The sequence below is a fragment of the Sceloporus occidentalis genome, unplaced genomic scaffold, assembly GCF_023333645.1.
Source record: "Sceloporus occidentalis isolate IW3139 unplaced genomic scaffold, rSceOcc1.0.p SCAF_8, whole genome shotgun sequence".
NCBI classification, from domain to species: Eukaryota; Metazoa; Chordata; class Lepidosauria; order Squamata; family Phrynosomatidae; genus Sceloporus; species Sceloporus occidentalis.
In genome coordinates this window covers 29679065-29693716 of record NW_028316988.1, presented here as the reverse complement: position 1 = coordinate 29693716, position 14652 = coordinate 29679065, and the positions used below count along the sequence as shown (strand labels likewise).

Here is a 14652-nt window from a genome sequence, read left to right as displayed (position 1 = left end):
TTCAAGTATGGAAAAGGAAGGAAGGAAAGAAAGGGAAAGAGAAAGAAAGGAGAGAGAGAGAAAAAATAAAGGGCTATTTACAAGCAGGAAGGAAGCAAACCAAGAAGGAAGGGAAGGGAGGAAAAAAGAAGAAAAATAGAGGATGGGAATAAAAGAAAAGAGAGAAGAAGAAGAAGAAAGGAAAAGTAAAGATTATTTAAGAAGGAGAAAGAAGAGGAGGAAGGAAGAGAGAGAGAGAGAAACAAAGGATGGGATAAGGAAGAAAGAGAAGAAGAAGAAAAGGACCATTTAAGAAGGAGAAAGAAGAAGAGGCAAAGAGAGAGAGAAAGAGAGAAAGGATGGGATAAAGAAGAAAGAGAAGAAGAAGAAAGGAAAAGTAAAGGACTATTTAAGATGGAGAAAGAAGAAGAAGAGGAAGGAAGGGAGAAAGGGAGAATGGGATAAGGAAGAGAGAGAGAGGAAGAAGAAAGGGGAAAAAGAGGAGAAGAAAAAAGGAAAAGTAAAGGACCATTTAAGAAGGAGTAAGAAGAAGAAGAGGAAGAAAGGGAGAGAGAGAAAGGAAGCAAGAAATAAGAAGAAAGGAAAAGTAAAGGGTCATTTAAGAAGTAAGAAGAAGAAGAGAAAGGAAAAGTAAAGATTATTTAAGAAGGAGAAAGAAGAGGAGGAAGGAAGAGAGAGAGAGAGAGAGAAACAAAGGATGGGATAAGGAAGAAAGAGAAGAAGAAGAAAAGAAAATGACCATTTAAGAAGGAAAAAGAAGAAGAGGCAAAGAGAGAGAGAAAGAGAGAGAATGGGATAAGGAAGAGAGAGAGGAAGAAAGGAAAAATAAAGGACTATTTAAGAAGGAGAAAAAGGAAGAAGAGGAAGAAGGAGAGAAAGGAAGAGAGAGAAGAAGAAAGGAAAAGTAAAGGACCATTTAAGGAGGAAGAAGATGAAGAGGGAGAGAGAGAAAAAGGAAGAGAGAAGAAGAAGAAAGTAAAAGTAAAAGATCATTTAAGAAGGAGAAAGAAAAAACAGAAGAAGAAGAAGAGAGAGAGAGAGAAAGGATGGGATAAGGAAGAGAGAAGGAGAAGAAAGGAAAAGTAAAGGAAAACTTAAAAAGAAGATAAAGAGGAAGGAAGAGAGAGAGAGAGAAAGAAAGGATGGGATAAATAAGGAAGAGAGAAGAAGAAGTAAAGGACCATTTAAGAAGGAGAAAGAAGAAGAGAAGGGAGATAGAGACTGGAAAGGAAGAAAGGAAGACATTGGGTGGGTGGAAGGAAAGAGAACTATATAAAGGACCATTGAAGAAAGAGAAGGAAGGAAGAGAGGATAAACCCACAGACAGAGGCACACACACACATAGAATACACAAAAGAGGCCAGAGCCAAGGAGTGGAGTAGGTATTTACTCCAGTGAGTCAGAAGTGATCTTTGCAGCCTGGGAATTGAGTAACAGGCAAAAGGAGGTCAGAAGAAGGAAGAGATGAAAGAAAGAAAGAAAGAAAGAAAGAAAGAAAGAAAGAAAGAAAGAAAGAGTAGAAGGAGGGGTGGGGTGGGGTGGGGGGAGAGCTGCCAAAATTGGTGTGTGTGTCTGTGTGGTTTCCAGCCAGGGCTTGTTAATTCCAACTTCATTTCTCCCTGTTGTAAAAGAGGGGGGCAGAATAGGGGCGGAGAAGGGCGGGGAGTAAAGGCAGATTAAGGGACTTGTCAAGTCTGAGCTGCTCAGACTTGCTTAGGAAATCCCTTGGTTGTCTCTTCCTATTTGGCTAAAGGAGGAGTGCAGAGCAGTGGGAAGGAGGCATAGGGTTGGGGATAGACAGAAGGGGGGATCAAGAAAGGGATCTGTCAATGATCCCCTGTTGGGATCAGCCTGGGAGGAAGGATCCTTGGGGCCGGGGTTAACCTTGGGGTCACAAGGGATCCTTGGAAGAAGAGAAAGTGACCTGTATTGAAAGATAATCCTCTATTTCGGTATTAGATCAGACCCACTTTGGCCCCTTCTTCCTCACTATGATGAAGTTACTGCTTCTCTGGCTCTGTCTTTTCCAGGCGGACTTTCTGATGTGTAAGTAGAATTTTTCCATTTCCATTTTATATCTCGGATTCTCCAAGTTCCTATGAATTAAACAAAAAGTATAAAATTAGTGGAGAAAGGTGGCAGGCAGATGTTGCCTACATTATATATATATATATATATATATATATATATATATATACTATATATATATATATATATATATATATATATAGTGGGATAGGAAGAAATAGCAGACGGAGGGGAGTTTTTATTAGGTGGGAGCTTCATGGGTGCCAAGAAAAGATCCAATTCTGTTGAAATTCCTTTTCTTGCTTTTTTTTTTGGTCCTTTCTCGTTCCTTTCGCTTAAAATTTGGCGGAGGCGCTTGGTTGGTTTTTGGAACTGGGAAAGAACTGGAAAGAGCAATGTAACCCTGGCATATGGAACAGATGATGATGATGATCATGGGATAAAAAAGTATTTCTTGAATGACCATGATGACTGAATGGAAGCATTTCTCCATAGAAAGCCTGAAGCATCATAAAAACCATCCAAGGAATAGAGAGAAAGTTGGAGGGCGGTGGAGGACGGCCCTGTGTTTGGTCTCTTTCAAACACACAAATTGCAATTCTTAAAACTAGAGACCCCAATATATCCTCCAGCTTTAAAACTAGGGGTTTGGCGGTGATGGAGTCAAATGAAATTCAGGCCGAGTTTCTCTGTCCCTTTGCACTTTATATTTGATTTTTCCTCCCTGCCCTCCTTGCATAAAAATGGAATAAAAATTGACATTTGTTACTTCCGCGGGCAAAGTTTCAACCCATTAAGTTCAATCCCAAGACTGGCTGGGGTCCAGTGCTTTTGGACTTGGCATCCAAATTCCTCCACCCATTTCAAGAAAGAAAGAAAGAAAGAAAGAAAGAAAATCTAATTATGGCAAGGGTTGGAAAAAGCAGGCAGCAGAATTTTTGCCTATTGTACCCCCGTCTTTAAGAAATGTGCAGATCGTCTGAACAAAAAGAGGGGGAAACGTTTTCTTAAAACAGCCCGGCATGATGTCTGTGGGTTTTTTGAGAGTGTTTCTTTTCAATCATTTGGGGAAAGGATGAAAGCAGAGAATCCCAAAACGTTACACAGAGAGACAGATGTGTGTGCGATCCTGAAGGGGAAACAGAAGGAACAAAATACAGTGGAGCCTTGTTATCCGCTGGGGTTTGGTTCCAAGATCCCTCCGTGGATCACAAAATCCGTGGATGCTCAATTCTCATTAAATATAATGGCAGAGCAAAATGGTGTCCCTTATAAAAAATGGAAAATCAAGGTTTGATATTTGAAATTTATACTTTTTTGGAACATTTTCAAACCGTGGATGCATGAATCCATGTATAAAAAATCTGTTTATAAAAAGGGCGGCCTGTAGGAGTCCTGAAAGCAATGAAACCCCAGCTGTCCCCCATTAATAGGATATGAAAAAGATGGCACTAACTCCTAAACAAATATGTGTTTTATTTACTGAACAAAGGCATTCACCCTCCTGTACAAATTGTAGATCCGTACCAGTTTTCCTTCTGTAGTTCCTTTTTGAGGGGAGAGGCTGGACTGTCCCAAATACTAAATGCTGTCCCATTGCATTACAATCCAGAAATGTTTCAGTCCACAGAGAGATCTCAAGTGTATCTCAATGGCTGATTTTTAAGCAAGCTCTGTTCCTTTCTGAGTGGTTTTGTTCCAATCCGAACTGATCTGCCCCAGTTTAACCCAATCCATCCTTTTTCCAAATTATAACAGACCCAGAGCTTCCACCAACACAACCCTTTGCAAAATGGATGCCACAAAACTGCCCTTCTGTGTGTATATGAGAGGGAGACTATATGTTAAAATGCAGTATTTCGTTCCTCATATACTGGAGGAATCTTGTAGTGACAAATGAGGAGGTACACCCATTTATAACCTGAATTGTTACGTGTGTGTGTGTGTGTTTGTGTGTGTGTGTGTGTGTGTGTGTGCACATATACATACACACACACCTTTCCTGGGACAGTCACCAGAAATATAACAATTCAGATTATACAGTAAATTATAATAGGAAAACAGCACTATCCCCAAATGAATAGACTAGAATCTTTATTATGGTCCTAGACCAGCACAGATAAAAAGGAATAAAAGAAGGTAGAAACACAGTTTAAAAACAGTATGTAAAGTATTCCCCAATGAATTTCTAGCCATTGATGAATAATGTCCACCTAAGATTGGGAAATTCGCCAAAGCCATTCACCAAAGAAAGAGACGGCAGATCAATTTTTCTATGTGAACCGAGGCAATGCTTGAAAATTGTAATGGTCACCTATAACAGAACAGCATATTAAATCTCTTTCTGCAACAATTTACCTTTTGAATATGATTCTATGATTCTATAAATAGGTTGACGGATTTCCTTGTGCTATTTAAATCTGGAAAAAAAATGCCTTTTTTTCCTCCCAAAACCAGTACTTCTATTCATTGTATGTTTTTTCTGGGGTGTGTTAGAGTAATCCTTGTAGTCCCAGATGGTCGAAGGAGAGAAAAATTGCCCCCCAGATGCCCTGAAGCTGCCCATTTTCATCTTGAAGTGCAGGTTTTAAAGGAAAATAGAGTAATTATCCTCATAGATCTTCGGAGACAAAAAAAGGAGAGTTAAAAAAAAGCAGATGTAGCATTTGTGATTTAAAAAGTAAAAAAGAAAGAAAGTTTAAATCTTGTATATATATCTTTGTATAGAAGAGAATCCACACTGCGTTCCTTTGGATGTACAGTTGCAAAGAATTTTGCTCTTTGAGGGCAATCTTAAGTGGCTTTCAAAATAACAGATCAATAATTGGACTTGGAGATCCTTCCTTTGGATTGAAATGAAATTCTTTATTACGGTCAAAGACCAGCATCAATATAAAATATAGCAAGGAAACAAAATAATACACATAAAAAGATTGCTTCCTTTGGATTAGATTGGATAGCCCTTGGGGTCCCTTCCAGCCCACCAATGCTATGATTCTAATATGTAGGTATGTATGCAGAAAGCAGAGGATTCGCACCCCATCCTTCTCGATAAAAGGCAATACAGATGATCTCCTTGGAGGGCAATAGATAACTTACTCCATTAGGCTTAACAGATAAAAGACAAGAGGGAATCCTAGATAATCTACCCCAAATCCTTGCAGATAGAATATACCAGAGAATCCAACCATTCTTGCCCATAAAAGAGTGCCATCATTTCAAACTGCACATCCTTCATGATTTACAATAAACACTGCGATCCCCTTTCGTCACAAAAGAATTAATTGATTTCATCTTGTAGCCAGCTTTGCTGCAAAGGTTAAAAAACCAGGTTTGTTCACATGGTGTTATCAGTGCGCACTATGTTTTACAGCTGTGAAGTCTCTGCCCCCGAAGAGGTTGCAGTCTATGACTGTGGGGACTGGACTCGGGACTGTGCCCAAAACTGGGCACCGCAGTTCAAAAAGGATTGAAAAGGATGCGATTTTAGACTGCATCAATAGAAGTATAGTGTCTAGATCAAGGGAAGTAATAGTACCACTATATTCTGCTCTGGTCAGGCCCCACCTGGAATATTGTGTCCAGTTCTGGGCGCCACAATTCAAAAAGGACATTGAGAAACTGGAGCGTGTCCAAAGGAGGGCGACTAAAATGGTGAAGGGTCTAGAAACCAAGCCCTATGAGGAACACCTTAGGGAGCTGGGTATGTTTAGCTTGGAGAAGAGAAGGTTAAGAGGTGATATGATAGCCCTGTTTAAGTATTTGAAGGGGGGTCACATTGAGAATGGAGCAAGCTTGTTTTCTGCTGCTCCAGAGAATAGGACCTGGAGCAATGGATTTAATCTACAGGAAAAGAGATTCCAGCTCAACATTAGGCTGGATAGCCTGATAGTAAGGGCTGTTTGACAGTCAGAGAGTGATGGAGTTACCTCCTTTGGAGATCTTTAAACAGAGGCTGGATGGCCATCTGTCAGGATGCTTTGATTGGGATTTCCTGCATGGCAGAATGGGGTTGGACTGGATGGCCCTTGGGGTCTCTTCCAACTCTACAATTCTATTATTGGTCAAGCAACAGGTTAAACTGATTATTGATTACTGATTGATTGGATTGTTTCTGCCATGGGAAAGGAGAAAGATAATGCTTGGCTTTCCTGCCTCAGGTCTCAAAATATCTCTAGGGCACAATAAACTCTGGCTGGGGGGCAAAATTTGTGACAGCAAACCGTCTTGAAGCGGCACTGCAGAGAACACAGACTTTCTTATGGCTGGGAGTGAAGTGTGTGTATGTGTGTGCATGCCTTCAAGTCACCTGTTGACTTATGGCAACCCCGTGAATTTCGTAGTCACATCTAGTGTAAGCGCACTGAATCAATGAGTTGACCTCCATGTTGATTTGCCACTCAACAGTGGTGCAATGCATCTCCGGCACATGAGGCCAAGCAACGTCAGAGTGCGTCCAAGAAGGCAAAAGTTATGAACTACGAAGATCAAAGATGCTAGGAGAGACTGAGCCTTCTGAGAAGGGCAAGATTCCTCCTTCACTCCCCCATTAAACAAACTCCATTTGCATTTTGAACACAGTTTGCAGCAATTGAAGTAATCTGAGCGCCAAAGGGGAAGTTGGGATGAGGAGGATGGAGAAACTGGGACATTTTAAAAGCAGTTGAAGAAGCAGGATGGCAGAGGATTAATCAGGACAGTCCCTGCTAAACTTTTGGGGCTACTCAAAAGTCTCCATGCTTAGTTCTTCCCTTCCTAACATTCTCAAATAATGTTAGAACATGGAGCAAAGAATCAATTCTTTGTATTTCTTCTTCTTCTGAGCTTAGGCCTTTGCCAGGTACTCTTCCACCTCAACATTTTTTTTTTTTAATGTGGGAAATAGTTTTGGTTGAAATAGACAAATAGTTGTCGTTTTTAGCCAGGTCACACGCTTGCATAATTTTTTATCAGACGTCTTGAAAATTTATTTCCTCATTCACCTCAAGTCGCGTTTTGTCTGATTGCGGAAGTGAAGGGCGAACATCTTGAGCTGAAAGTGGACATGCGCCGGCGTGCATTTCTGAACAAGTGAATTTTCCACTTTCCTCCTCCACCCTTCTTTCCTTCAAGTGTTGTAAACACAAAATAAGGCTTCGTTCCTGGAGCGCACTTTGGCCATTCCCTGAAGATGTGAGATGATGGTTGTGAGGGAAAAGCATTGCACACATGCACACACACACACACACACACACACACACACACACACACACACAGAGCTGTTCCACTCCTGGAACAGGAAGTTTACACTTCCTCTTCAGAGTGAGAAATTTGTTCAAGGAGGCGATGTTTTTGGAGAGCGCATGATGCACAGACCGGGCCAAGAACAACTTCGGTAACCATTGGGAGGGCTGCAGACACTCCTAGGCGGAACATTGTGTTCCTGGGATCACTGTTTCCCTTCACACTTCACTGCAGCAATGTGGCGAGAAACCTGATAATGCCCAGAGAGGGTAGGGTCCAGGGCACACTACATCCATGAGGTGCCAAGGGCCACTCTGAGAAATCTTTCCACTGAATTAAACACTTATAGATTCTTCATAAGAGGTGATATGAAAGCCCTGTTTAAGTATTTGAAGGGATGTTCTATTGAGGATGGAGCAAGCTTGTTTTCTGCTACTTCAGGGAATAGGACCTGGAACATTGGATCCAAAGTAGAGGAATAGCGATTTCACCTAAACATTAGGAGGAACTTCTTGACATTAAGGGCTGTTCAACAGTGGAACACACTACCTTGGAGGTCTTTAAACAGAGACGGGATGGCCACCTTTTGGGGCTTCTTTGAATGTGATTTCCTGCATGGCAGAATGGGGTTGGACTGGATGGCCTTTGTGGTCTCTTCCAACTCTACGATTCTATGAGCAAGAGCTATTCGACAGTGGAAGACACTCTCTCAGAGAGTGCTGGAGTCTCCTTCTTTGGCGATTTTTAGACAGAGGTTGGATGGCCATTGATGCTTTGATTGAGAGTTCCTGCATGGCAGAATGGGTTTGGACTGGATGGCCCTTGCGGTCTCTTCCAACTCTATGATTCTATGATTTCTACATGATTTTCAGTTTTTGTTGTTTCTTTCCTTTTAGCAATATCTGCGTCTCCCCAACACCAGTTCCCAAGACTGTTAAGTTTATTCTAACTTAAATAAAACAGACATTTATGTCTAGCAGAAAGTAATCTTGTTGTAGGACTGGACTGACTAAATATGGCATATGCTGGTGACATTTTAACATATAAATACCAACCTGCCAGTGGCAGTTTGGGTTGGGAATTTTTTCCTCTTGGAAAATACAAGCCAGGTTGATTTAGCAAGGGAGTTGCCCATGTTAGTTAATTGGGGTCTTTTGACCTCAGTAAGTGGAAGGACAGGTTACTCACCTGTAACGGTATTTCTTCGAGTGGTCATCTGCGAATTCATACAAATGGGTTTTACTGCGCCTGCGCAGTGCTGTTCGGAAACTTCTAGCATCACTGGGCAAAGTACACTTTGCAACACTTAGAAACTTTTTGGCGGTAACCCCGCCCCCCTCCTATAAAGCCCCGGTTCCCGCTCTTTTCCCCAGTTCCAAATTTTTCCGCCAAGTAGGCGATGTAAGACAGAGCCAATGTGAGCAGGACACCGAGGGGAGGATGGGCGGGATTTGTATGAATTCGCAGATGACCACTCGAAGAAATACCGTTACAGGTGAGTAACCTGTCCTTCTTCTTCGTGGTCTCTGCGAATCATACAAATGGGTTTAGACTGACAAGCTTAGGTACAAGGAGGAGGGAGTGTCCTGAGACCAGAGCATAAGGTAAACCAAGGTGTATTTATTGCAACAATAAAAAACCTTTGAACCAAAAAACAGGAGTCAGCCTTTATCAGTGTATAAACCTCAATAAAGCAATAATATTGCAAGACCTGAGGAGAAGATGTAAGGTCATGTACGACCCAACCAATTCATCATGTACAAACAGGCAACATATTACAGAACCTGACAGGGAACGCAAGGTCATGCGAGACCAATCCCAACACATACAACAGAATGGAAAAAGTGTATTAATTATATCACACTATAACCAACCACCTCAGAAAGACAATCAATGCAACCCTGAAACCAGCACAGCCCTCCCAAAGGCTGCATCCCTTTTGGCCCTGGTGTCCAACCTATAATGCTTTATAAACGTCAATGGCTGGGACCAGACAGCAGCCTTGCAAATCTCCCCCAAGGGGATGCCCGCAAGGAAGGCAGAAGACGCCGCAACCACCCTAGTCGCATGCGAGCGTATTCTGGTAGGTGCCGGTCTGCCTGACAGTTCATAACAGAGATGGATGGTGCTTGCCACCCATTCGGACAGTCTCTGGGCCGACACTGGTAGCCCCTTCCTCGGTTCCGAGTAACATTGAAAGAGTCTTTCGGAACGGCTCGAAACCGAAGTTCTGTCTAGATAGAACGCCAAAGCCCTGCGAACGTCTAACATATGTAAGCTACGTTCCTCAGCAGTGGATGGGTTTGGGGCTAGGGAGGGCAAAACAATGTCCTGACACATATGAAAAAATGACACTACCTTAGGGAGGAAGGTAATGTCAGTCTGGAGCACCACCTTGTCCTTATGGAACCGAAGGAAGGGTTCATCCCTCCGTAAGGCACAAAGTTCACCTGCCCGGTGGGCAGAAGTTATGGCCACAAGGAAGGCTGTTTTCCAAGTGAGTAGCCTTAAGTCTGTTGTGGCCAAGGGTTCAAAGGGTTCAGACTGGAGGGCGGGCAGTACAACGTCCAGGCTCCATGCAGGTGTCGGGGGAGAAACCTGTGGGTGGAGATTGTTACACCCTTTTAGAAAGTTCTTAACAAGGGGTTCCCTGAAAAAAGAAGGCAAACCATCATATTGAAAAAAGGAACAAATGGCAGACAAATAACATTTCACAGACGCGAGGCACAAGCCCGCGTCTACTAATGTCATCAGGAACTCCAGCACCACCGGTACCGTAACCTGGTTTGGGGAAAGGTGCTTGTCATCAAGGAAATGCAGGAACCTTCTCCACTTGGAGGCGTAGGATTTCTGCGTCGCCGGTTTCTGTGCAGCCTGGATCACCGTCCGTACCGACTGCGGGAGCGAAGTCAATGGAGTCTCCATGCCACCATCGAGAGCGAGTCGATGTCTGGGTGTCGGACTCTCCCGCCCTGGACAGTGAGAAGGTCCGGTCGCGGTTCGAGCCGGAGAAACTCGTCGTTGGAGAGATGGAGCAACAACGGGAACCACGGCTGCCTCGGCCACCACGGCGTGATGAGGATCGCGTCGATGCGGTCCCGCAGCATCTTGGAAACCACTCTGGTGATCAGTGGGAACGGGGGGAAGGCGTAGATCATTTCCCCGGACCAATCGAGAGCGAACGCGTCTCCGAGGGATCTCTCGTGCCGCATTCGGGAACAGAACTGGGGACAATGGCTGTTGGAGGCCGTTGCGAAGAGGTCGATCAGGGGATTGCCCCACCGACAAAATAGGTCGCAGACAGTCTCCAGATGGAGTCTCCACTCGTGGCAGGTTGAGACAGTCCTGCTGAGGCGGTCTGCCAAGGTGTTTTCGTCTCCCGGTAGGTGAATTGCTTGGAGAAGGATGCCCCTCGGGATACACCAATCCCAGATTCTCAACGTGATGTCCAGGAGAGTCGTTGACTTGGTGCCTCCCTGCTTGTTGAGATAGTACATCACAGTTGTGTTGTCTGTCCTGATAAGGACCACCTTGTCTGTGATGCTGGATTCGAAGGCCCTGAGAGCTTTTTCCACAGCCAGCATTTCCAATGCATTGATGTGAAAGGTAGTCTCTAGACGGGACCACCTCTCTCTTACACAAAGGTCCAAGAGGTGAGCGCCCCAGCCCTCCATCGACGCATCCGTCGTTAAAGTCAACTGTGGCTGAGGTTGGGTGAAGGGCATGCCGCCGCAGACGTTGTGGGAGTCCAACCACCACAGTAGGGAAGCGGCTACGGGTCTCAGTACGGTGAGCCATGTGTGTGGAGGGTCCGACATGGGGTCGAAGACCGACAGGAACCACGACTGCAGGGGCCTCAGGCGCAACCTTGCCCATGGGGTGACAAACGTAGTAGAAGCCATGTGTCCCAGGGCTACCTGGACGTCCCTGGCCCTCACTCTCCTGTGGGCCCAAACGGCTTGCACCGCGACTATCAAAGCTTGAAAGTGGTCCCAAGGAAGATATGCGGTGCATGTAACGGAGTCGAGGATGGAGCCTATGAACCGGACCTGCTTGGCTGGGACCAGGTGAGACTTTTCCAGGTTGACGACCAGTCCCAAGTTCGACAGAAGGTCCAGTGTGAAGCTGATGGCGTCCTGAAGCTCTTCCTGCGAGGGGGCTGCCAACAGCCAGTCGTCCAGGTATGGAAAAACTCTGTAGCCTCTTTGGTGAAGGTAGGCGACCACCGGGGCCATGCACTTCGTGAAGACCCTCGGAGCCGTGGCCAGTCTGAACGGAAGGACGTTGTATTGGTACGCGGCAGAGCCGATGGCGAAGGCGAGAAATCTTCGGTGGGACTCCCGAATTCCCACATGGAAGTAAGCGTCTTTCAAGTCCACCGTTGCAAACCAAAGGTCCTGGTGAAGCAAAGGCATAATAGAAGCTAGAGTCACCATACGGAAGCGTCGGTATCGTAAAAAGGAATTGAGTCCCCTTAAGTCCAGTATGGGTCTAGTTCCACCATCTGATTTAGGTACCGTGAAGTACCTGGAAAAAAAGGCCTTGGACAGCAGTTCTGGTGGCAAAGGTGATGTGGCCCCTTTTTGAAGGAGAGAGCGCACTTCGTCGAGAAGGGTGTCCGAGGGGGAAGTGGTAAGAAACGCTCTGGTGGGAGGGAGGTCTTCGAACTCGAGGGTGTAGCCCCTTCGGACGATGGTTAGGACCCAAGAGTCGGAAGTGATGGAAGCCCACACGGTGACATAGGGCCTGAGGATGTTCAAAAAATACGGGCAAGGCAAGACGAAGTGCGCGAGGGGACTTCATGCCCTCTTTTTAGGCTGGTCAGCATCCTGCCTTCGGGCCTTGCGATATTTGGGAGGGTAAGGCCGACGACCAGAAGAGGAAGAGGACTGGGACGGGTACCTCTGCCGCTGGGAGCCCTGCTGATTGAACTGGCGGTCTTGATAGAATGGTCTCTGGGACTGACCTTGTTGGTGGTGCCAGGGGCGGAGCCGCTTTCGAAACAGAGCAGAGTCTGGAGCCGACATGCCGTGCTTCCTAGCTGCCGCCTTCATTCTAAACTTCCTGTTTAGCTTGTCGTCAGTGTCGGTATGAAAGAGACCTGAGTCGTCAATGGGCATTTCCTCGATCGCGGACCGAACACCCTGATTAAGGTCCGATCCGCGGAGCCAGGCATGACGTCGCAGGGCGATGGAGGCTGCCATGGCTCTGCCAGTGCACTCTGCCATGTTTCTGGAAGCTGTAATTAGCCAGCTTCCGATTGAGTGTGCCTCATCCCTGATCTCCGCCAAGGTGCGCTGAGCCTCATCCGGGACATCTGGAATGATAGGGGAGATTCCCTCCTTGAGGGTCTGTACATAAGCCCCCATACAGGCGGTGTAATTCACAGCCTTGACAGTCAACGCCGAAGCCGTGTATGCCTTCCTCGCGAGGGCATCTATCTTTTTGGCCTCCTTGTCCAACGGGAGTGAAGATTGACGTTGGGAAGAGGTGCGTTGGGCTCCTTCAACAATAGCGGAGTTGAGGCAAGGGTGGGAAGCCAGCCAGGGGGCATTGGGGGATGACACCCTATAGAGGGACTCTATCTTGCGAGACGGTCCCAGGAGAGAAGCAGGAGCATCCCAAGAGCGTTTGACAAGAGACTCCAAGGATGGCAAGAACGTTATCGACGGCGGGGTCTGCACTCGGCCTTGCACCCACGCTCGATTGGCCGCTTCCTCGGGGTAGGCCAGCTCGATGTCCAGGGCGTGGGACGTTTTAATAACGTGTTCAGCAAAGGAGCGCACGTCATCAGTCGGCGAAGCGGGATCAGGTTGATGTAGGCTCAAGGAGATGTCATCAGCCCCATCGTCATCATCCGAAGGAACCTCGGGTTCAGGAGGAAAATCAGGCTCCGAATCAGAAGGGATGGTATGCACCACCGTTTCTGATCTGGGATGAGTAGAAGCACGGCGCGGAGGAGAGCTAGGGCGCATTGAGGTGCGAGATGCCTTGTCTTCACGACCCCGAAGGTCTCTAGAAGGGAACTTCAACATAGCCACGTCCCTGGGAACAGCCATGTAAAATCTGTCAGACTCTGAGTCGTAGAAGTATTCGTCAGGGTCGAGGTCCCTCACTGGCGAGGGGGTCGGAGATCTTCTCCTGTGGGGATGGGTCTCCTCCTCATCAAAGTCAGCATCGAAAGCGGTAGCTGACGTCGATGGTTCAGCGACTGGGGGATGGCTCACCACAGCAGTGGGGATATCCACAGCGGCGGACTTCTTGTGTGGGGAGCGTCCCCTGGTGCTTTGTCGGTCAGAGGACGCCGGCCGGCGGTCCTTAGATCGCGGAGACCGGGATCGAGAGCGTGGGCGGCCCCGGGCGTCCTCCTTGTCGGTCCCGCCCTCGGAGCGGGGCTTAGGATGGCCCCGGGTGTCTTCCTTGCCGGTCCCGACCTCGGAGCGGGGTTTGGGATGGTCCCGGGACTTAGTCTTCTTCGGAGCTGGGACCTCCGGAGTAGAGCTGATCGTGGACGAAGTCCTCTTCTTGGAGGAAACCGAGCCCCGTGGAGCGTCAGGAGGGAAGAACGGGATCGGGCTATCAGTGACCCTTGCACCCGTCTTGGCTTGGACGCTGGTATCGGGAGTCGCAGTGGACGGCCCCGAGCCGCTCGCCTTGGTGGTCGAAGAGCGCTCCTTAGGCAATTTGCCCTCCTTGGCGGGTTTGTCACCGCCCTTGAGCCTGTTGGGGCTCGCATCCAGAGAAGCGGCCGCTCCGCGGGACTTATGGCTAGTGGTCGCCCGCTTAGAAGACATCGCCTCCTCTTGGGCAGACCTTTCCGGGCAATGGGCAGACTTGGAAGCAGCACTTGACTTAGAGGCGCCCTGGGCCACCGAGGGGGCATGTTCGGACCTCCTGATCTCCTGGGCGGGCAGGGCTGGTGGAGCGCTAGCCGGACTGGCCTGGGCAGGAGGCAGGGGAGCCGCGGTGGATGCAGAGGGAGCAGACGAAGGACGGGGGTCCCCCTCCCGGATCTTCCCTTGGGCAATAGCGGAGGTCAGGCGGGACTCCCGATTTTTCCTGGCCTGGGAGGACATGGACTTACATAACTGGCAAGCCTTGGCATCATGATCTCTCCCTAAGCAAAGAAGACAGGACGAATGAGGGTCTTGGACAGGGACTTTACCCCCACAAACGTCACACTTCTTGAAGGGTGGCGACATATCCGAAGACGACGAGCCAAAAACAGAGTCCAAATGCGTAGTCGACAGTCCGATTGGTCAAGTAGGGGGGGGGGGAATCCAAAAAGACGAAGTCCAAGACAGTCTGAGTCAAAAACCAAGCAGTGATTCCGAAAAAGCTACGAGAGCGAAGTTCCAAACAACAGCCAAGCGCGGCGGAAAAATGGAACTGGGGAAAAGA

The 14652-nt window shown here is 47.2% G+C and overlaps 1 protein-coding gene across 3 annotated transcripts in view; it reads left to right on the top strand.

Moving 5' to 3' along the window:
• Nucleotides 1-1691: 1691 nt before the first annotated feature.
• CRLF1 (cytokine receptor like factor 1) overlaps nucleotides 1692-14652 on the top strand; it is a 43439-nt gene continuing 30478 nt past the window's right edge. Inside the window, exon 1 of one of the 3 annotated variants that reach the window (XM_089535827.1) lies at nucleotides 1692-2046. In XM_089535827.1, the coding sequence (XP_089391953.1) occupies nucleotides 1992-2046 (55 nt within the window). In that variant the 5' untranslated portion in view covers nucleotides 1692-1991. The remainder of the gene's footprint in view (nucleotides 2047-14652) is intronic. The other 2 variants (XM_089535826.1, XM_089535825.1) reach the window with 2 other exon arrangements.